Source organism: Physcomitrium patens, chromosome 11 (genome assembly GCF_059467195.1).
Source record: "Physcomitrium patens ecotype Gransden chromosome 11, ASM5946719v1, whole genome shotgun sequence".
In the NCBI taxonomy this organism is placed as follows: Eukaryota; Viridiplantae; Streptophyta; class Bryopsida; order Funariales; family Funariaceae; genus Physcomitrium; species Physcomitrium patens.
The window spans coordinates 10,751,927-10,773,230 of NC_143420.1; the positions used below are offsets into that span (position 1 = coordinate 10,751,927).

At 35.3% G+C, this 21,304-nt stretch overlaps 2 protein-coding genes across 2 annotated transcripts; both read left to right on the forward strand.

Moving 5' to 3' along the window:
• Window positions 1-10,781: 10,781 nt before the first annotated feature.
• Window positions 10,782-18,151, forward strand: LOC112288738 (E3 ubiquitin-protein ligase COP1). Its single transcript, XM_073537311.2, has 13 exons — window positions 10,782-12,435; window positions 12,689-12,766; window positions 13,571-13,726; window positions 13,942-14,334; window positions 14,682-14,866; window positions 15,114-15,179; window positions 15,496-15,574; window positions 15,861-16,016; window positions 16,184-16,288; window positions 16,392-16,490; window positions 16,634-16,813; window positions 17,093-17,203; window positions 17,616-18,151. The coding sequence occupies exons 1-13, from the start codon at window positions 12,109-12,111 to the stop codon at window positions 17,775-17,777; spliced, it is 2,097 nt and encodes a 698-aa protein (XP_073393412.1). The 5' UTR covers window positions 10,782-12,108; the 3' UTR covers window positions 17,778-18,151.
• Window positions 18,152-18,297: 146 nt separating this feature from the next.
• Window positions 18,298-20,560, forward strand: LOC141045934 (uncharacterized). The gene is made up of 4 exons (XM_073537312.2): window positions 18,298-18,903; window positions 19,172-19,435; window positions 19,650-19,734; window positions 19,995-20,560. The coding sequence occupies exons 2-4, from the start codon at window positions 19,359-19,361 to the stop codon at window positions 20,163-20,165; spliced, it is 333 nt and encodes a 110-aa protein (XP_073393413.1). The 5' UTR covers window positions 18,298-18,903; window positions 19,172-19,358; the 3' UTR covers window positions 20,166-20,560.
• The last annotated feature ends 744 nt before the right edge of the window (window positions 20,561-21,304 follow it).

The window sequence follows — 21,304 nt, forward strand, 5'->3', positions numbered from 1 at the left end:
TATATTTTCTCTTATCGAGTCTTTGTCCTTGAGAGAATGTACCAAATTATTATAAGCAAACTCTACTAATGGCAAAAGAGTTATCCAATTATCTTATTAATAATTGATGGTACACCTCAAATATTACTTTAAAACTCTATTTATCCATTCTATTTGTCCATGAGTTTGAGGGTAGAAAGATGAAGATAGTTTTATATCCACCTTCAATATCTTGAAAAGAATTCTCTAAAATCTTGATAAAAATTATATTCCATTATCTAATATAATATTCTTTAGTAATCCATGATAGCAATAGATGTTGTCAAGGAAGAGTTTAGCTATTCCATCACTTATGATAGATTTTGTACATGGTACAAAATGTGCCATCTTGGTGAAATGATCGATAATTAAAAATATAGAATCATATGAACTTGAAATTGGAAGATTTGTCATAAAATCCATAGAAATATAAGACCATGGTTGTTCTAATATAGGTAGTGATTGGAGAAGTCCATAAGATTGATGACGAGGAGTTTTTGATCTTGAATAAATATCACATGTTTACAAAAATTCTTTAATAACCTTCTACATTTGAGGCCACCAAAGATTTTTAGATATAAGCTCCAAAGTCTCATTATATCCAAAATGTCTTACTATAGGAAAATTGTGACAAGCTTCAAGAGTACGTTGTCGTATGGTGTGATATGCTATCTAGGAATACACTAGGTATCTAGCTGAAGAGAGTGTAGCTTAAACCTTTTTATGATTCTTCTATTAGCCTCCAAAACTCCTTTATTTTTTTATAAAACTCCAAATATAACAAAATTCCTTCAAAACATATTTTTCCCGCGAAGGGTTTTTTTGCCTCAAACTTTAGAAAATCATAACTATTGATCTAATTATTCAATTTGTTTCAAATTTATAAGATAAGTAGAATTCATCCTTAAATTTTACCACAAAAAAAATCAACTACAAATTCACTGTCGAACTTCTGGCATCTAAGAAATCCTAGTATGCACTCTAAATCCTAATTTACAAGCATCCGAAAATCTATTTTCCTTATATCTCAAAAATCCAAACTCCAAATATCATAGAATTTATGCACAAAGTTTATTAACATGAAATTACACATTCTCTGAAATTTTGAGCCAAAACCTTGTCAAATTGTTCAAGATATAGCTCAAGAGACAACCACGAGTAAATCGGTTTACTTACTACCATTAGATTGCATGTGCTGACTTCAAAATCCAATAACTCCTTTATGCCAACTTGAAATCCAGTAAGCAGTATGTAAAAAGTATAGTTGCAAAAGTGCTCTCTCTAGTCAAGGTCGCCGATCCTCAATTGCTATCCGTACGCATGCGTTATGCCCAAAAGAGTGACAGTAGGTCCAAAACTAATACCTTAACTTTGAGCGCCTATAACTTCTTCATAAAAACCCCAAATGACACAAAACTTATACCAAAACCATAGCCAAAAACCTAAACCTTCTGACTATAGCCTTCAAAACTCGAATGGCTTCGAGAAACTAATCCTAATCTCTAATATGGCCTTGGGCAGCCTCCTCAAAGCCCATTGGTCATGATTTTTGACTAATAGGAATAGAGATTTTCATTATTCATCTCCATTCATCTATATTGGTGCTCTAATTACTCCCTTTGCTACTAAAACCCTTCTTCAATATTTTTTTTATAAGATTTATATAATTTATGCTCTAAACACCAAATAAAAGAACCAAAAGAAGTTTTCAAAGGTCACCAATGTCTGACAAAGGTAACTCTAAATATTTAGAAGTTACTATGAACTAAACCAATCTTAAAAGCCACTATCAAAAATTAAATTAAAATTATATAAATTCTATAGTAGTCTTTTTAAAAAACCTCTTCTCAGGATAATAACCAAATTATAATCTACAACCAACTAAAATCTACTAACATAGCTCTTACCATGTTACTTAATAAATTATATATTAAGTACATAATTACATTATTTTCATATAATAGCCGAACCACAACACGACAATGTAATCATGCTTCTTCTTCTGGAACATATAAGCATCCTTTAAAATAGAGTAAGTTCTCCTTAAACTCAAATTTGGAAGTATCTTGAGACTTAAAAGAATTATTTTTAATATCATGAACAAGAAGGTATGAGGACATACTTGCTTAGATTTGCTTGAAAAAAGTCAAATCAACAATCAATGTTGATTTCATTGCCTAGAAATGAAATTATTTTGGCTTCAGTAAAATTCTCTTTTGTTGATCAAAAGTTGCTTCTCCTTCTTTTGGTATAAGATAAGAATATTTAGAAAAGACATCAAATAAACCTTATTTTTTTTCTTGACTGAGAAATGATATTAAACTCAAATCTTGACAAAGATATACTCCAACGAGCTTAGTAATGATTCAAAACAAGTACTGATATGAAATACTCGAGGTTCTTGTGATCTATATATATGGTGACTAAACTTAAAGCGCCTTCTAAATAATAACACCATTCTTGAAAAGAATCTATAATTGTAAGAAGTTCTTTCTTGTAGATCTCATAATTAATCATAATTACTAAAAAAATTCTTGAATGAAAAGCTATTGGATAAAGTTTGTTATCTGCTCTTATTTGTGATAAAATTGCACTCAAGGCAAAGTTAGATGCATATGTCTCCATAAAAAATGCTTTGGAGAAGTTAATATGATGCAAGATTGATATAGAAGTAAAAGCTTTCTTTAAAACTTCAAATGATGCTTCTGCTTCTTTACTCTACTCGAGCTTGTCTTTACAAGTTAAGCATGTAAATAGTGCTAAAACTTGAGAAAAGTTCTTGATGAAGATTCAATAATAATTGGCAAATTCTAAAAAACTTTGTATATTTTTTATTATTTTTGGAGTCTTCTAGTCTATCATCATGTGAACTTTTTTAGAATCCATCATTAGACCATTGTTTGAAATGATGTATCCTAAGAAGTTAACTTGAGTAGTGTGGAATATACACTTTTCTATCTTGGCATACAATCCCGCATCTCTAAGTTTTTGTAACATACAACAAATATAAACTTCATGTTCTTCTACATCCTTAGAGTAGATTAAAATATCATCTAAGTAACAGATAACAAAATCATCTAAAAATTCATAAAAAATATCATTCATAAGATGTTGAAAAGCAGTTGGTGCATTCGTGAGTCCAAAAGGCATGACATTATATTCAAAGTATCCATATCTTGTTTGAAATGCAGTTGTCCATTCAGCTTTTTTTTTATTGCGGACCAAATTATATGCTCCTCATAGATCTATTTTTGTATAGATCCTAATTTGATTTAATTAATCAAATAGTTTAGATATCAAAGGCAGAGGATATCTATTTTTTATAGTAATCTTGTTGAGTCCTTGATAATCAATGCATATTTTCAATGATCCATCATTTTTCTTCACAAATAAGATAAGAGCTCTTGTAGGAGATTTTGAATGGCATATGAAATTCTTGGCCAAGTTCTCATCAATGTACTTCTTAAATTCAGCCAACTTATTTTGTGATAAACTATAGATTGGACCAAATAGTGGTTGAATTCCTTCTTTAAGATCAATTAAGCAATCATATAAACCATGCTTCAAGAGAATATCTACATTCTTCTCCTCAAAAACATCTTAAAAATCTTCATATTGACTTCGAATTTCACTTAAAATCTTTCCATTATTTAAATGGGTGTGGCGTAAATAACAAAAGATAATTTTTTTTTTGCAGCATGCAAAAAAAACTTTTGCACCTACAAGTATAGGTTTGGCTATACTAAACTCATGGCTTCCTACTAGATTAGAAAAAATCTTAATGATATTCAAAAAAAAGTTAAGTTTACGAGAAATCAAATCTATCATAGTATTATAATTTTTTAGCCACAATAAATCTAAAATGATTAGATTAGAAGGAGATTTAATTATATTAAAAATTACGCAACTATTATGACTATTTATTATTACATCTATAAGAAGTGTTTCATGAAGAACATCTTCAAAAGATAATAGATGATCGCTTATGACTTCTATATGTACAAGTTTAGTTTTTTTATATTAATTATATATTATGACTTTTAATAAATTCTTTGTCTAAAAAACAAATAGATATTCCTGAATTTATTAAGGTAGAGGCTTTGTGGTTATTAGATCCTAAATACACATCTATTATAAAACAAAGAGATGATTCTGAGGAGAGAATAGGACCTTCATTAGGAATTATACAAGATTCCAGCCACACTGTGTCTATTGTAGCTAGGCAAATTCATTTTCTGACATGTTTTCATCTTTGACAACAACACTCCTCATATTGTAGTTGCATCATTTCTTTGGACAATATTGAACAGTGTACTTAGCTTCTCTATAATATAAACACAGTCTTTCTTGATGACGATGAGTCTTTTTTTGTTCAATAAAAGATTTTAAATGCACTACATCAATTTACATGTCTTCTACTTTCAAATACTTAGATTGAAAAGTCGTCGGTGTCATCATTGAATTGTAATAACATTGAGGTTTTCTTGTGCAATTCTCACATCAAAATTTAAAAAATCAATTATTTCATTTTATAGCAAAGTCAATTGCTTGACTCAATGTCTAAGGATCATGTAAATTGAGCATCAATTTCTTTATTTCATATTATAATCCATAGAAAAATTGGTTGATGAGTGCTGTATCATTCTACTTGATATCTGTTGTTAATTGTCAAACTTATGAAGTATATAATATCACTGATCGATTACCTTGTCATAAGATACAAATCTTGTTGGTTGCAACACAGATTGCATCATGTTTTTCTTACATAGATCGAAAATCCACTAAAAATGCTTCTAAATTATCTAATATTGGATCACATCATTCAAGAAATGGTAAAAATCATAATAAAGTAGAATTTGAAAGTATTATTCTAATAAACTTGAATTATGATCCTTGAGTTGAATAAATTTGAGGTTGTAGTTCAATCACCAATTGTACCTGATTGATGAATCCTCGAAACTTAGATCTTGTGCCAACAAATTGCTCAAGTAATCCAATTTTTGGTTTCTTGAAACTTGAACAATGTTTCGTTGTAGGAGCAGTAGTATGGCTTGGTGTAGATATTGAAGCAACTGTAATCATCTCTATATCTTCATTGCTTGATAGTCTTCTTGCTCCTTGTGGTGGTAGAGTGAGTTGATGCATTACAAGGATTAATTCTCTCATTTGCTCTTGCATTTGAGCCATTGCACTCTTCATTTCAGCAAGCTCTGCTATGCTAGCACAATAAAAACAAAGGTGTTTATTTACAAAATATAATATTCAAGAATCAAGAAAAAAAATTGAAAAAAATATCAGTTTAGAAGAAGGTAATTTGCAACTTCTAATATGCTTATGTCTTATCAAGAAAAAAGGATAATCCACTCTTAATCAAGAAAAGACAAAGCTCTGATATTGTATGTACACTCTTATCAGTCTGTCAAGGACACACATTAGAAGAAGATGCATAAAGTCATGGAATCTGTGTCAAAAGGAAAGTGAAAAAATAGAAGAAAGTATGTATATTCAAGGAAAGAATGGAATAGCTATTGCCAAAGATTAGAAAACACAAGACTCTTGAAACTAAACTAAAAAGTAAGAAAAGAATTGATAAAAGTGAAGAAGGCCTCATTCTTACCTCTATATATACTATTTAATTAAAGAATATGTAGCAATATCCTATAGGACCTCTAATATATATTCAACTTGCAAGACACATGTCTAATTTGCAATGCAAGTTTTCTAGGTGTGCACCATATGTCCAACTTGTACTACAAGTGATCAATATGTCAATACATGGCTTCTTTGTTGGCCAAGTTTTCAACCTACCAATCACCTATAGACATGTATAAAGGCAAAACACCATCTATAAAGCTTCTAGGAAGCTTTTCATAAGTTATTATTATATTTATCTACTTTGACTTACTTCTACCTATTCTAATTATCTAGATAATTATTAGAATAAATATATGTCTATGATACACTGGAGGCTATAAAGATCTATTCTATATTTCACACATCTCTTCTTAAGCTATATAAGATAATAAATTTTTCAAGAAAAAGAAAAATGCCACCTCCTTCTATAGAAGTAGATAATAATCAAGAGTTCAAGGTGGAAGAAGTCTTAGACTCAAGGCAATGTCAAAATAGACTAGAATATCTTATTTATTAGCATGGATATGATATTAGTGAATGCACATGAAAGCCATCAAAGAATCTTACAAATAAAGCAAAGAAAGTTATAGCCTTTCATTGACAATATCCATTAAAACTAAAATAAAGAAAAGTAAATCTTTGTTATAAAAGAAATAAGATCAAAGGAAGATATTATTCTAACTTCTATCTTTTTTTTTAGCTTCTATATATTTGTGATGCTAAGCAGATGGAGAACCAACAACTATCAGATTTAACTCAAGAGCTTTTATTTGTGGATTTATCAGATACGACATTGCAATTGTCACAACCTTTAAGACAACAAAATCAAGATGAAAATCCTTAAGAACAACATGTCTTTCTTTGAATACATGGCAAGATATAATGTATTTGATATCACAACCTTGGAAGAGACTTTCAATGTTTGGAGATTTTATTAGAGATAGTAAAAACTCCTAATGGTATTCCAAATGTTTTATTTGAAGGAAATTATGAAGGCCTCAATAATGACCAAATTATGAAGGCCTCAACAATGACCAAATAACAGGGTGATATTTATTTTTTTTCTAGTATAAGATATTATCAATGGCTGAGAGGACCTATCAACCTTTTTCAAAGAGAACAAAGATCAGAATATGTGGCAAATATAATTTTCTACACCTTAGATTTCCACAACAAATGAAGACTGCTCCTTATGGAACTTGTTCCTAGAAGGGAGGTAGTGTTATGATCATATATAGATATTCTTATAAATACTTATATGATTAGGTAGGAATAGATAAAAGTAAATAAAAGTAGGTTAATTTCATAAGATCTTTTAGAGAAGCTTTCTAATAGTATCATAGATGCTGCTTGGCTTTATATGTATATGTAGTTAATTGATAGATTAGAAACTTGATCAATAAATTTATCATGTATTGGTAGCTTACAAAATAAGTTAACTATGTAGTGCACATATAGAAAACTTGCCTTGCAAGTTAAGATATGTAAAGTCAACATGGTTTGTAGGTCTAATAGGACATTGTCACATAACTCCTAGTTAAGAGTGTATATAGAGGCAAGAGTGAAGCCTTCTTCATTCTTATCAATGCCTTTCTAATCTTCACTCATGTTTCAAGACATTCTAGTCTTTTTGTTTTTGGCAATAGCCATTTTAGTTTGATATTACATCACCTTTTGAGTGACTATCTAGTTCTCTTCAATGATACAAGAGTATATTAAGGATTTTCTTTCTTTGGAATTTATGTCCTTGATAGATTGTCACAATCTTTAAGACAATAAAATGGAGATGAAGATCTTCAAGAACGACATGTCTTTTCTTGAATAGATGGAAAAATACAACATGTTTAGTATTTCAACCTTAGAATAGATTTTCAATGTTTGGTGATTTTATTAGAAGTAGGAACAATTCCTAACAGTGTTTCAAATGTTTTATTTGAAGGATATTATGAAGGCTTTAACAATGATCAAATAACATAGTAGTCTTCTTTTCTTAGTATAAGATACTATCAATGGCTGAGAAGACCTATTAACCATTTTCAAAGAGAACAAAGATCAAAGTATGTAACAAATACAATTCGCCACATCTTAGATTTTCTCAGCATATGAAGACCGCTTCTTATAGAATCCATCTCTAAAAGATGAGATAATATATACAAAGATACTCTAATAAATACCTATATGATTAAGTAGAAATAGGTAAAAATAGATAAAAGTAGGTTAATTTTATAAGACCTTTTAGAGAAGCTTTTTAAAAGCTTCATAGATGTTTCTTTGATTTTATATGTGTTTGTAGTTGATTGGTAGATTAGAAACTTGACCAATAAGTTAACCATATATTAGTAGCTTGTGAAACAAGTTAATTATGTGGCATACATATAAAAAACTTGCCTAGTAAGTTAAGATACATATCTTGCAAAGTCAACATGTTTTGCATGTCTTATAAGACATCACCATGTAGCTCCTAGTTAAGAATATATATGGAGGCAAGAGTGAAGCCTTTGTCACTCTTGTCAATACCTTTCTATTCTTTAGTCTTGTTTTAAGATTTTCTAGTCTTCTTATTTTTAGCAATAGTCATTTTAGTTCAATATTATATCAACTTTGAGTGTCTTTTTAGATTCTATTAATGATACAAGAGTGTATTAAGGATTTTTTTTCTTTGAGATTCGTATCTTTGACAGCTACAATATGATAAAAGCTCTTTGAGTTTGTAAGTAGTTGGTTACCATGATGCAGATTATGCAAGAGATATTAATATATAAAGTTTAACCACTAATTATATATTCTTATTGGTTGATGATGTAATTAGTTGAAATAGTAAGAAGCAACCAATGGTTGCATTATCTACCACCAAAGCACAGTACATGATAGCTACTTATGCTATAAAGGAAGCAATTTGGCTTCAAAGTTTCTTTTAAAGACATTGGATTTTCACAAGTTGGTTCTTTGATTATTTTTAATGATAATCAAAGTTGTATTTTTTTAAGGAATCCTACATTCTACACTTGTATTAAGCATGTTGAAATTTAATATCACTTTGTTTGTAAAAAGATTGAAAGTAGCAACATCAAATTAGTTTTTTGTAAGACTCAAGATATGGTTGCAGATATTTTGATCAAAGGTCTATCTTATGAGAAACATTATAATTAAAAAGAGATGATGGACATCATTAAATTAAATTAGTCTAATATGTCATTAAATAGAAGTATTAATAGAATATGTAATTCATATTAGATATAAAGTAGAATGGATGATTAACACCACTTTACTGATTAACAAGTTGTAGCCGTTATTTGTTGGTGGTAATACCATTTAGCCATCGTAGCCTACCAAGCCATCATATGTTTTAACAAGATGAATGTCTATATATTAATTAGACATTATTGACTAGGCTAGTTGTTTGTATGTTTAAACTAAAAAAATCTATGTGGTTAGATCATGGACTTGTGCTATATAAGGAATAGAAGTAGAGGTTCATTTTAAGCATTTGTTCTCTTGAATCGTTGATAGTAAGGTAGAGAATTCTTTTGTATTTGCTTCATAAAACTTTTATCTTAGTAATACACTTCTTCTTTATTTTCTCACAAATCTCATTCACTATAATATTTGATCTTTTGGTTTTATTTATTTTTATTATATAAATAATAATAATCACATTTTGTGAGTATTAAGGTGGATTTGAATTATCATAGTTTATAACAACTTAAATAGATTACAACTTGAAAATCCAAAATTTTGATGTTTAAATATGTATTTTTAACAATGAAAAAAATATTTATTACACTTAGCTTTAAAATGACATATCGTTCCTTCTAATTTTCTTCTCTTTTTACATGTCTCAAAGTAATTTTTGAAGTTGAATGTTTTGTATCAAAATCATTTTATAGATCAAGTAATGACCATAATACTTTAAATTAAATTATAATTCCTTTCATATATTTAGAGTATGATTCTTCAAAATATATGTAATATGATTCATCGTAGAAATTACTTGATCTATGTCTTTGATACATTAATATGTTTTATAAAATTTACAAACTAATATATATATATATATATATATATATATATATATAGATACAGACTTTGGTAATATGTAATTGATTTGTATTTTACTTTTAAAGAATTAAAATTAAAATTTTTAATCTTTGCAAATATATATATATATATATATTTATTAAATTTCTACATCAAAAATACATACATGTATACATATTAATTTTATTTGCAATATCATTTTAAAAACATCTATAATATCTTTCTTGTAAACTTTCACTTGTATATCATTATTCTTTTCTCCATCAAACCATCATCTTCTCTTTCACTCAAATGTTAATAAAAAGTAAAAAAATATAAATTCAAAAACAACAAAGTAACATTAAGCACATTAGAGGGTATCAAGAATCATTACACATTGTATTATATTTGTTTTCTCCAAATGCACATGGGTTTTTCAATGACATTTTTGAGGCATAAAAATAAAAATAAAAATTTGATAACAACATTGCAGTTTAAGCTTAAAAAATGAGAATTTGAAGGAGGATTTGAGTATCATTAACACATTTCTCATCCCATGTGTGTCGACGGGATGAATGAATGATGAGACCTCAAGACCCCCCCCCCCTCTTCTTGCGAGACTTCAAAGTTACCAGGGAAGAAAAGGGAAGTCTCGTCAAGAAAGTTACCAGGGAGGAAAAGGAAATCCACGTCCAGAAAGTTACCGATGAGTAAAATGGAGAATGGGGTAAGAACGAGGGGCTTGGGGTTTTACCGGAGGGCAGGGTGGGGGGTAGGACAGCGAATGATATTTGATTCCACCCCAACCTCCGCCTCGTTTTTGATTCTGTAGTTTACCCGGGAATTCAATGGAGTTAGAATTCGCCCACGTGGGTAAGTGCCCGCTCGCTCACTGCCCACACTCCACATAGGCGCCAACTCAGCACGTTCCCAACATTGTATATAAGCCATTGGAACGCCACCGTTCCCGAGGAGTGAGGGAGGTAGCACCATGTCGTTGTCCTCTCGTTCGTTCCCGAGCCGATCCCCAAGGCTGTCCCACCAAACCTAAAGTGTGCTGCCTGCTGCCCGCCATGCTTCCTTCGACTTCCCTCGCCCTCTCCTCGTCCACTGTGCTTCTACTCAGTGTGTCGAGAGAGAGGAGAGGAGGGGTGGGGGGATTGTGGCGTAGGCGAATCGGGTCCTGTGTACGAATCACTCTGTTCCTATGACGGGAATGAAAATCCAAACTGTAATTCTAGTATTGTAACGAAAATGTGGAGTGTTTTCTAAAAACATCGCAAGCGGGTTTGTCGTTTTGTGAAAGTAATTGGGAAGATGAGATGATTTCTGGTGGTTTCGTGGCTTTGATGACGGGGGCACCACGCGCGGTTTGCTTCCGATTGGCTATGGCATCGTCGTCCTTCCCTGTCTTCGTCTTGCGAGCGCTTGCTGCTGCTGCTGCCGCTCGACGCTCCTCCTCTTGCCCATCGTACGGGCTGCTGCTACTTGCCTCCATTGCTCCTCTTGGGTAGTCACTACAGGTGCTCTAATTCTTGCGGCTGCACCGAGCTCTCATTTGCTATGTCGGGGCCTAATTTTCGCCGGATCAGTGGAGACTAGTGTTGTTCTCTGTGTTGTGGTGGGGACGGGATTTAGATTTGGAGTGGTGGTTGGAAGTCACAGGTGCAAGGGGAACCGTGGACTTGAGGGGCTGGGGGTCTTGGAGGAGAGGTGTTGCATTTAATTGAAGTGACTGGGATGCGTTTGGAGTTGGAGGGCGTGACTCGGATATGATTGGGATTGGAATTTGGTAGACTGTGGCGGGATGTGGGAGCCTGGAGGTTGGTTGCGGAGGTTGTCTTGGTGGGTAGCAGACCTTGGATAGGTGTTCCTGGCTTTTTGAGATCGTGACATTAGCTGAAGCGTTTTGGACTGTGCTGTGGTGCGTTGTGCCGTGGCGAGGTTTGGAGCAACGCAGTATTAGAGATTGTTTCGTTCTGCATTATTGCTCATGCCGCGGGTTTCTAAGCTGAAAGCTGTGGATTATCTCATGTGTCTATCGCGCACATGAATTAATACGCACGGTGCAGCTTCTTAGACTTCCTGCCTCTTCACATTCTTAGGGTTTTCGAAGTCCTTGTGAATTGTGCTGTAGGGAATACGCTCTATTTTATAGAGCTATTGGTTCGAAATTGACGAGGTCTGGTGGCGTGGCTTGAAGTGTCATTGAATATGCCTTGCCCTCGGAGGGTGCATTTAGAGTTACATCGAAATTGCAGCCGTGAGATTTCGTGAGGAGCGGGAATCGAAGATGGGGAGTTGGCTTGAATAGCATCTTGTGGACTCTTAGATTAGACTGAGCTTTCAGTAGGAGATCTCATGCGAGGATGGATTTGGCAATGACAATTTCTTGCGATAGAGTGAAGCTTTGATAGTGGTGCAGCCATCACAGTGAGGATGGAGGGAGGGTCTGGGCCCTTTGCCCAAGGGTCGGTAGAGCCTCATGTATCTTCCGTGGAAAGGGTTAAGCAAGAACCACGAACGGGCTACTGGTCGGAGGATGATGTCAAGTGCAAGGTTGCAGTGTCAACAAATTCAGACTTGGACAAGGATTTTCTCTGCCCCATTTGCATACAGACCATGAAGGATGCATGCCTGACCGCTTGTGGGCACAGCTTTTGTTACGCGTGCATAACGACGCATTTGAATAACAAGAAAAATTGTCCTTGCTGCGGATTGTACCTTACGAACAACCAGCTTTTTCCCAACTTTTTACTAAATAAGGTGAAGGCGTTTTTTCAAGTGCTTAATCATCTCTTTCACTTCCTTTGCATCCGGAAGAAAATATTCTCTGTTTCTGGGAGTGAACAATATTTTATCAATGTTCTATGAAAATCTTGTGATTATCATGCATTTGTCTTGCATAAATGTCACATTGTTCCACAAGCAGGATGGAATAGGGACGATTGTTTTTTAACAAATGTAGCTTGTCTCATGACTTTCACTCGTTACTTTCTTGTGAATCAACTTGGTGCAGTTGTTGGTAAAGGCTTCCGCTTCTCAGCTTTGTAGTAATGCATCCCCAGCCGAGCATTTACGGCTTGCCCTTCAGCAGGTCTGTTGACGTCCTCTACCAATTATTCAGAATAGCTCCTCCGTGTATATCTTGCGTGATAAATAGATTTTTCTCATGCTGCTGTCGTAATTCATCTTTGTGATTCAGCATATCCTAAGTCGCCTAAATTATAGAAGGCGATCGCATCCTTTCTAACCATGAAAATTTTATCCTCAAAACTGCTGTTGAAGCATGCGGGGTTCAAAGAAACGTGATTCCAAAGTAATTCTTTTCTAGTTTCTTCACTTTCCTTTTCTTTTTCAGGGATTTTAAGGGTCAGTGTATGGAAACCGTATCAATTGCATTTATCGTGATGTTGGTGTGGCATCTTTCAATATTATTACGAAAAAACACACTTTGCTGAGTGGATCTACTACTATTTTATGTGGATAATCTGCTACCTAGCGGAATCCTAATTTCTCTCTATCTCAATATTTCGTGTTAGAGTGTTATGCTGCTTTCATCAGTGCTCTTCATGACTGAAGAGTATTTTCTTTTTACTTTCCCTTTTTTCTAGCTTATAATTACTATATTTTTGAAAGTAATGCAGTGATGGTTGCTCAGGAACATCCAGAAGTGTTGGAGATGTTTTCCTTCTATTATCGATGCGTCAGTCAGTACTAATAGACCTGCTGCACTTGATAGTAAAACATTAATGATGTTTACAGGGTTGGGACTCAAAAGATCGGTTAAATGTGTTTTGTATCAATTCAGATAGTTGAGCACGGATACAATGCTGGAATGTTTTTGGTGGTTCTGTTTTGATGCAATAGGGGCGCTTATCTGTTTCTGTTTTGATGCAAGGATGTGGATTTTCCTGTTATAGAGCTGGATTCTCTCATGCACTTGCTGTCAGAGAAGAAACGGAAGGCTGAACAAGAAGAAGCTGAAACTAATATGGAGATTTTATTAGAGTTTCTGCGTCGGTCTCAGCAGCAGAAGCAAGAAGACCTTTATCTTGTAAGTGTTTAGTCTTCGAAGCTAGATTACCTATTCAGTACGAAGGACTTGATTTCTGGGGTAGCTTTGTTTAAATTGCATGTATCTGTGCTTTTGGCGTCATATTTAGACTAGTTACGTCTTGATTTTCACCTTTTGGTTAGACCTTTGGCAAGTGTATGTTATCAACATGGACTGCGTATAATTACACTGACTGGAGCTCTCTACACATGTAGATACAAGGGGATCTTCAGTTTCTCACGGAAGACATCAGCACCGTGGAGAAGCAGCGGCAAGATCTCTTGCGAGCTAAGGACGAGTACCTACTTAAAATTCGAATGATGGGACAATACACTGGGGCAGATACCTTAGCCATATGTGAAAACATTGGTAATGGTGGAGCCACTTCTCAGAACCGAGGTGGTCAGGGTGGTGCATCAGTTCCAGCTAGTTCGCTTTCAACCAGTCTTCAGAGGGATCACAGAGGACGAGGTGCTTCTATTGGGACCCACAAAAAAGCAATACTGGTAGAAGGTTTGACGTTGAGCAAGTGTCAAACTGATTCGCAGGGGTTGTTTTCTTCACCAGCGGTCCTGATAATGGCAAAGAAACGCCGTGTGATGGCTCAGGTAATAACAATGTTTGGAAAAACTAGTTTCCTAGAGGTGCCTATGGCAGCGCTTGTTTATCGTCATTTAATGTGATCATACATCTAGTTGCCACTACTGAATACTAGTTGACTATCTATTTCACCCCTACATTATTTTCCACCCATTAGTTTTGTAGAAAACTAGATTACTTTTAGTGGCTGTAGGTGTGAGATCAGCGTAAAGCTACCTTAGAGCCAGCGGTGGATAGCAAGGTGCTCTTGGTCCTTCATTACGAGGCTTACTATGATTTGCATGACTATGTCACTTCAAACGTTTAAATGTTGTGGATAATTGTCTGATAGTGTTTTGGAGTGTGTACATGTCAGTTTGAGGACTTGCAAGAAGCTTATCTGCAGCGCAGAAGGAAAGTGGCACAGGCTCAACGTCAAAAACAAAAATTATCGCACACGGTTGCAGATAAAGGTGAAAATGTTGCGTCTGCAGGTTCCGATCGATACTGTTCGGGTCTACATGATTTCCAGTCTGTGCTTAATGCATTTACACGTTACAGGTATACTACTCTTTTCCTTTTGAATGGCGGGTAATTTCCATGTGCACATGAGGCATTTCGTTTGCTTGTGACGTGCTGAGTGGTATGTTTCAAGGAGTTCCTTTAGACTGGGTTGCTAATTTGGGTACTGTTTGATTGCATAAAGTTTTGATGTTGTGAAGGCATGGTCATGTTTAAGCGTCGTGGTATTTGTGTCACATATTCTCTGTTTTGTGAATCTAGTAAGGATCTTTATGTTCTTGTGCAGTCGTTTGCGTGTGATTGCAGAGCTGCGTCATGGAGATTTATTCCATTCCTCTAATATTGTTTCGAGGTAAGAATGCCGCTATCTAGAGGTAGGGTACATTATCATACGATGTGGTCATCTGGTGGAGAAGAGCTTCTGTCCTGCAGATTAAGTAAACTATGTGAATTTGCAGCTGCTTTAGATTGCATTTTTCAACAGCATTATGTCTGCTTGTGGTTAAGGTGAGAGCAGGGAGTCTGCGCCTTAGTTGTTAAGCTGCAGTGACTTTCAGTTTTTAATTACCTAGGCAGCATTTGTAAGATGCACATTTGCTAATCTCATAGTTTCCAGTCGTTGTGTATCACTTATTTGTGAACTCACAGTAGGATTACTGTATCTGCAGCATTGAGTTTGACAGGGATGACGAGTTTTTCGCTACAGGTGGTGTTTCAAGGCGGATAAAGGTCTTTGAGTTTGCAACGGTATGCTTTGCTTATCTGAAAATGATTGAAGATCTGTATGTTTATGTCACATGGAGCTGTTGCTGAGTAAGTAAACAGACGAAAAACAGATCAGAATTTCATTTTTGAATGAAGGTGTGCGTTAAAATAGATTTGTTATCATGCAATATATTGATTCGTGTGCCATTTTGGCTGATTTACAGTGAGCTGCAGTTGCTATTTGAAGAAACAGTTTTTTTCTTTAGATCCTAGCAAGTTTTATGAAGTGTGTCTCTACTTGATCGCTTGGTTTTTTTCTTGCATTCAGGTTGTCAATGAATTGGCTGACGTGCATTGCCCAGTAGTTGAGATGTCAACGAGGTCGAAGTTAAGTTGCCTAAGTTGGAATAAGTACATCAAGTCACATATTGCCAGCAGTGATTATGAAGGCATTATTACTGTCTGGGATATTAATAAACATCAGGCAAGTCGTCATTCTCTTTCTTTATGTCTGGTTCAAGAGACATGTCTTCTCGATGTGTAATTGGAGTTCTTATGTTGTTTATGGGTATGTACAGTTATGATTCATCGTTCTCCTAATCCCTTTTTAGGGATAGCTTGACAATCAGCTGACCTCAAGTAGTGTTGCAGAGCATCATGGAATATGAGGAGCATGAAAAACGAGCTTGGAGCGTAGATTTCTCACGGACTGATCCTACAATGCTAGTGTCAGGCAGTGATGACGGCAAGGCGAGTGTTTTGGAATTGTGATGTGTTGAAAATGATGAATGATAGTAACGGGAAGGTTTTGTTGCTTAATCGATGCTTAGGTTTTTGATGTTTATGTTTGTAGGTGAAGTTATGGTGTACAAGGCAAGAATCAAGTGTTCTCAACATAGATATGAAAGCGAATATTTGTTGTGTGAAGTATAACCCTGGTTCTTGCAACTACGTGGCTGTAAGTTCTGCAATCTTCCGAATGGGTGATACCGTCGTATTATTTGATCAAGTGAAACTCACGTTGTTTGCTTTCTTCAAATTGTATTATAAATATTTGATTCTTTGTTACTGAGCTAACTTGTGGGTTTTATTTGATTGCAGGTAGGTTCCGCGGATCATCATATTCATTATTTTGATGTGCGCAATTCTCAGATGCCTCTTTATGTGTTCAATGGCCATCGCAAAGCTGTTTCCTATGTCAAATTCTTATCGTCTGACGAGTTGGCATCTGCATCAACTGATAGTACTTTGCGTCTTTGGGATGTAAAAGAGAACCATGCGGTATATTCTTTTTATTTAATTTTATTTACTCTTTTACTAGTTCAATAAATTTCATTAATGATCTAATTTTACTATAGAACATGTTTTTTATACTAGTTCCTGGAATAGAACATGTTCATGTACTTGCTGAGTAAAGTTGGAATGTTAAGGCAACGTATAATGAAATATTCCAAACAAATCTAAAAGGTGCTGGAAGCTGTGGTGGTCAAACTTGCTGGTTGATATTCTCTTTCTCATTGGTTATGCGCAATTGACTGTTATGAGGTTACGTGGGCGCAGATAAGAACACTGAAAGGACACGCCAACGAAAAGAATTTTGTTGGGCTGACTGTTAACAGTGAGTACATAGCTTGTGGCAGTGAATCAAATGAGGTGTTTGTATATCATAAGGTAACATTCTGTTTCATTGTTAGTGTACCAATGGATTATACGATCCTGATGTGTCTTGTTTTTGATATTTTGAAGTGCTAATTTTGTATTACTAAAAAAGAACTCTTTGCTCATTATTGTGACTATTCTGGTTGGTTTTTTGAAATGAGGTTCTTAGAACGGTTTTTGCTTGTCTTAAGATTTGTCTAGGAATTTGATGAGCCTAGTTGTACTTTTCGTGAACACCTTTCATTGTGAAGTACGAACTTAAGGTATTTTACATGTGGTCTAGAGGATATTACTACTGAGGTATTGGATTAATGTTCAGACCAATGTCCGAATGTGTGGCATTTATAGTTCCAGCTTAATGCTTGTTAGCTCGTCTCTGTTGAAATTCCCATGATTACTGCTAATCTCGTCTCTTCGCCTGCAGGCCATGTCAAAACCAGCAACTTGGCACAGATTTGGATCTCAAGATGAAGAAAGTGACGATACTTCTCACTTCATAAGTGCCGTGTGCTGGAAAAGCGAGAGCCCTACGATGCTTGCGGCCAATTCGCAAGGCACAATAAAAGTCCTGGTTCTTGCTCCCTGACTCCTTCACAGCTGCACTTACAATGCCGTTCGGGCCGTAAGCTGTATCATGGTTGCAGGATGTACCTTTATTTTACGAGTGACGTTTTAGTTTCTAGTGGTTCGTATTATTGACCCTCTAGTTCTTACATGCGAAGGTCGTAGAGGTTCACCTGTCTCAGAAGGCTACATTGGATATGTCGCATAACTTGACAGGTTTTTCTGATCCTCACCTGAAAAGGTTTTTTTCCGCGATAAATCTAGCGTGATGTGAACTACTATGATTGAAACTTTTGCAGGGAACTTGTTACCTCTGGTGTTGGGGAAGTCATTACCCTCCCTTCAAGTAAATTGCTAAAATGGATAATGCAGCTGGAAGCAGCACATTTTTTATTATTATTGTAGTCAATATAACAACCTGATGGATGCAAAGAACTACGTTGCTGCACCGGTGAGTTTTGCTAAATTGTTCTCATGCATCATACCAGCTAATGTTGGACAGTAGTTGCTATTTGGATACTTTGGAGCAGCATCTTAGGAATCCTTTACATTCACTTCATTAGGCTGGAGCTCATACAGAAATTGGTTGCTTGCTTGTATAGGAATTGGGTATTTTCTTGTAGATGGAAGGTTCAGAACAATGGACCTTACACTAATCAAGATGCTTTGTGGCCCATAATTCTGGTTTAAACATCGGACTACCGTCCTCCCAAAAATAAGATATTCGGGGAAAATTTGCTCAAAATTGCATGCATTTGGTGAAATTCTCATCTATGTTTCGTTTATATTTGGAGTATTATTGTGAAAAGATCCGCAAAATGTCTTCGAAACTGCGTAGGACAAATTTGGAGTTGTCATGTAAATAATATTAAGATATTATTTTATGTTTTACTATTCAATTTTGTTCAAGTCATGTCTTGAAAATAAAGTAAGTTGAATTGCTGCTAATCAATCCCAGTCAATCGAAGGAGCTAGAAATTGTGGCCTCTCACCCTCTCTCCCAAGAATAAAGGCCCCATATTCATTCCTTTGAATCCTGCCTTCAGAATTTGGCTACTTGGCTATCCATCATTCCAGTGACGAACATTTTGAATCTGCGCAAGTTTTCATAAGCTGCAGTCTTCTAGCAACAATTGGTGATGATAAATGTGAGTTTCTAAAATCATGGAGGCTTGGATTGATTACTTTCAAGGTCGTGAAGCTTTTATGTCCTGATGATGCTCTTGGCGAATCCAGATTTTTGACTTCAGTGCAAAACCAAAGCTGATTCAACCTGGCTGTCTATCATCTTTGCGTGTATGCTGCTCTATGATCCGGCATTGAAGATGAGGCCGGCATTGTATCAGCGATCTTTATACACATGATCATTCGTTAGAAGTGCTCCTGAATTGTGCGGTTCATCGTTTTCCCCTGCAGATCACTGCAAGGACCACGCCGAGGTGCTTCGGCCAATTTCATCAATTGAACAGGATTCTTTGCAGAGGTGAGAGAGGGATGGTCGATCTGCGCCACGTTGCTCCCTGCCAGTCAAGGAAACCCTAGTCCTGTACAGACTCCTCACAGCTGAGTTTGTTACACCTCACTTGTGAGTAGTCTTGCTCGGATGCTTAGCAGTGCTAGCCTGAGTTCACTCTTGCCATTACAGAGCTGCCAATTCAAATTCCCAGTCAAGAAAGTTAGGTATGTGGTGATTTTTTTTGTAATAATTTGGAACTGAAAAATTGTACGAAGGAAGATTTTGAATGAACGGACAGTGAACCAACCGATATTTGTAATGACTCTAATTCGCGAAACGGCTGAACTTGTTTGTAAATGGAACTTGATCTCCTAGAGCGTAAATGTCCTCCCACATTCGCGGACCTGTTTTATTGACGGTCTTCCTGCTGAGTTCCAGAAACGTGGTCGAGTTTGTAGAGCTCATACACGCTGAACGATTGCTTCCTCTCTCACGAATCTCGAGACATGCCCGGTCAACAGAGGTCAGCAAGAAAAGTTGGATAGGCTTTTAGTAAGCGATAGAGGATACTGCACCCTTGATTGAGTCTCAATTTCCATGCAGAATAGAGACTGAATTGGCAATGTTTGATCTACATCAAGTTCTTAAAATGGCCAGAAACTCGTTTTTGACAATAAAGAATACAAATAATAATAATAATAATAATAAATAAAAAAATAAAAACAGAGGATGAAGATGATGAAGTCTGAGAATGCTTGCTCACCCTGTATGCTACTCACACAGGACTTGGATGGTATGGTTTGCAACGCTATCAGCGAGTCCACAACTCCGCGATCTTGTGACAAAACCTGGTACTGCAATGCCAGTGGCCGCATTCAAACCATGCTGCAACTTGAATGTAACGCCAATGCTCATCCTGGATGTCAGCCTACTTCTCGAGTTGGCACGGCATAATTTGGCTCATAGGACGGAATAGCTAGCCCACTATGATCTGATACACCATACAGTGTGACTGATCAGAGTTGTTACTGTTACCAGAAGTTGTTACTACGTGATCCTTCTACGGTGAGCGTCTACGTGAAAGTGACCAAATTTGTAGTGGTGAGTGAGTGAGTGAGTAATTGAGTGGAGGCATCTTAAAGTTGGGGTTTAAGATCCAAAAGATTACTTTGAATGTTATTCTTTTTGGGTAATTCAGAAGGGTGCATGAGAGTAATGGAATTATTATTACTTTGGACTAGTTTTGGAGTTTGTTATACTAGAAGATAGTAGAAGTTGTTTGGGACTATAAATTTCAAAATTGCAATTATTTATGAGATGTGTTATTACACAACTATTGATTGAAAAGGTTGATGAAGACCAAAATGTGTAGAAAGGGATTTATTAAAAAATTATTAGAGTTTTTTTTAAAATAATTCATAGTTAATAGATTGAACATGGTTAAAATTTTAATGTTTTACATTATCTTTTTATATAAAAAAGAGGCTTCTATCTACTTTGTAGGCTTTAATGAGACAAGATAGAATAGATAGAAAATCAATGCAATTACTTTTAGTTTAAAGTGAAGAGTTGTTAGGGACATAGTCCTTAGAACCTTTTAGAAACAAGTTTCTAGAATCTTCTAGAAGCAAGTCTCTGGAACCTTCTAGAAGCTTCCTAGTTGGTAGAGGTTGCTTGAGAAGCTTCCTAAATAGGAATATATATTGGAATCGAGGCTAAAGAGTTCTTCAGTCTCGACAACACATTTCTTGGAGCTCTAGCTCATTTCTCTGGTGTTGTTCTTGTATTCATCTGATTAATCTAGTTCTTGTCAGTTCTTCTTGAACTTCTTGTTAGATCTCAAGTTTGTAATTCTGTGTTCATGACAGTTTGTCAAGACTTCACTCACCTTAGATATCAGAGCTAGTTTCTTCCTCGTTAGAATGTGGATTACTCCTCTGCTTAGAAGTGTACTAGCATTTTAGAGGTTGCGGATTACCCTCCTCTAAACTGATACTTCTTTCGTTACAATATTGGAGTCTTATTCTTCTTGGAGAGAGTGGATTACCCCTTTTCTTGAAGTTCTTAAGGCATTTTAGAGGTTGCGGAGTACC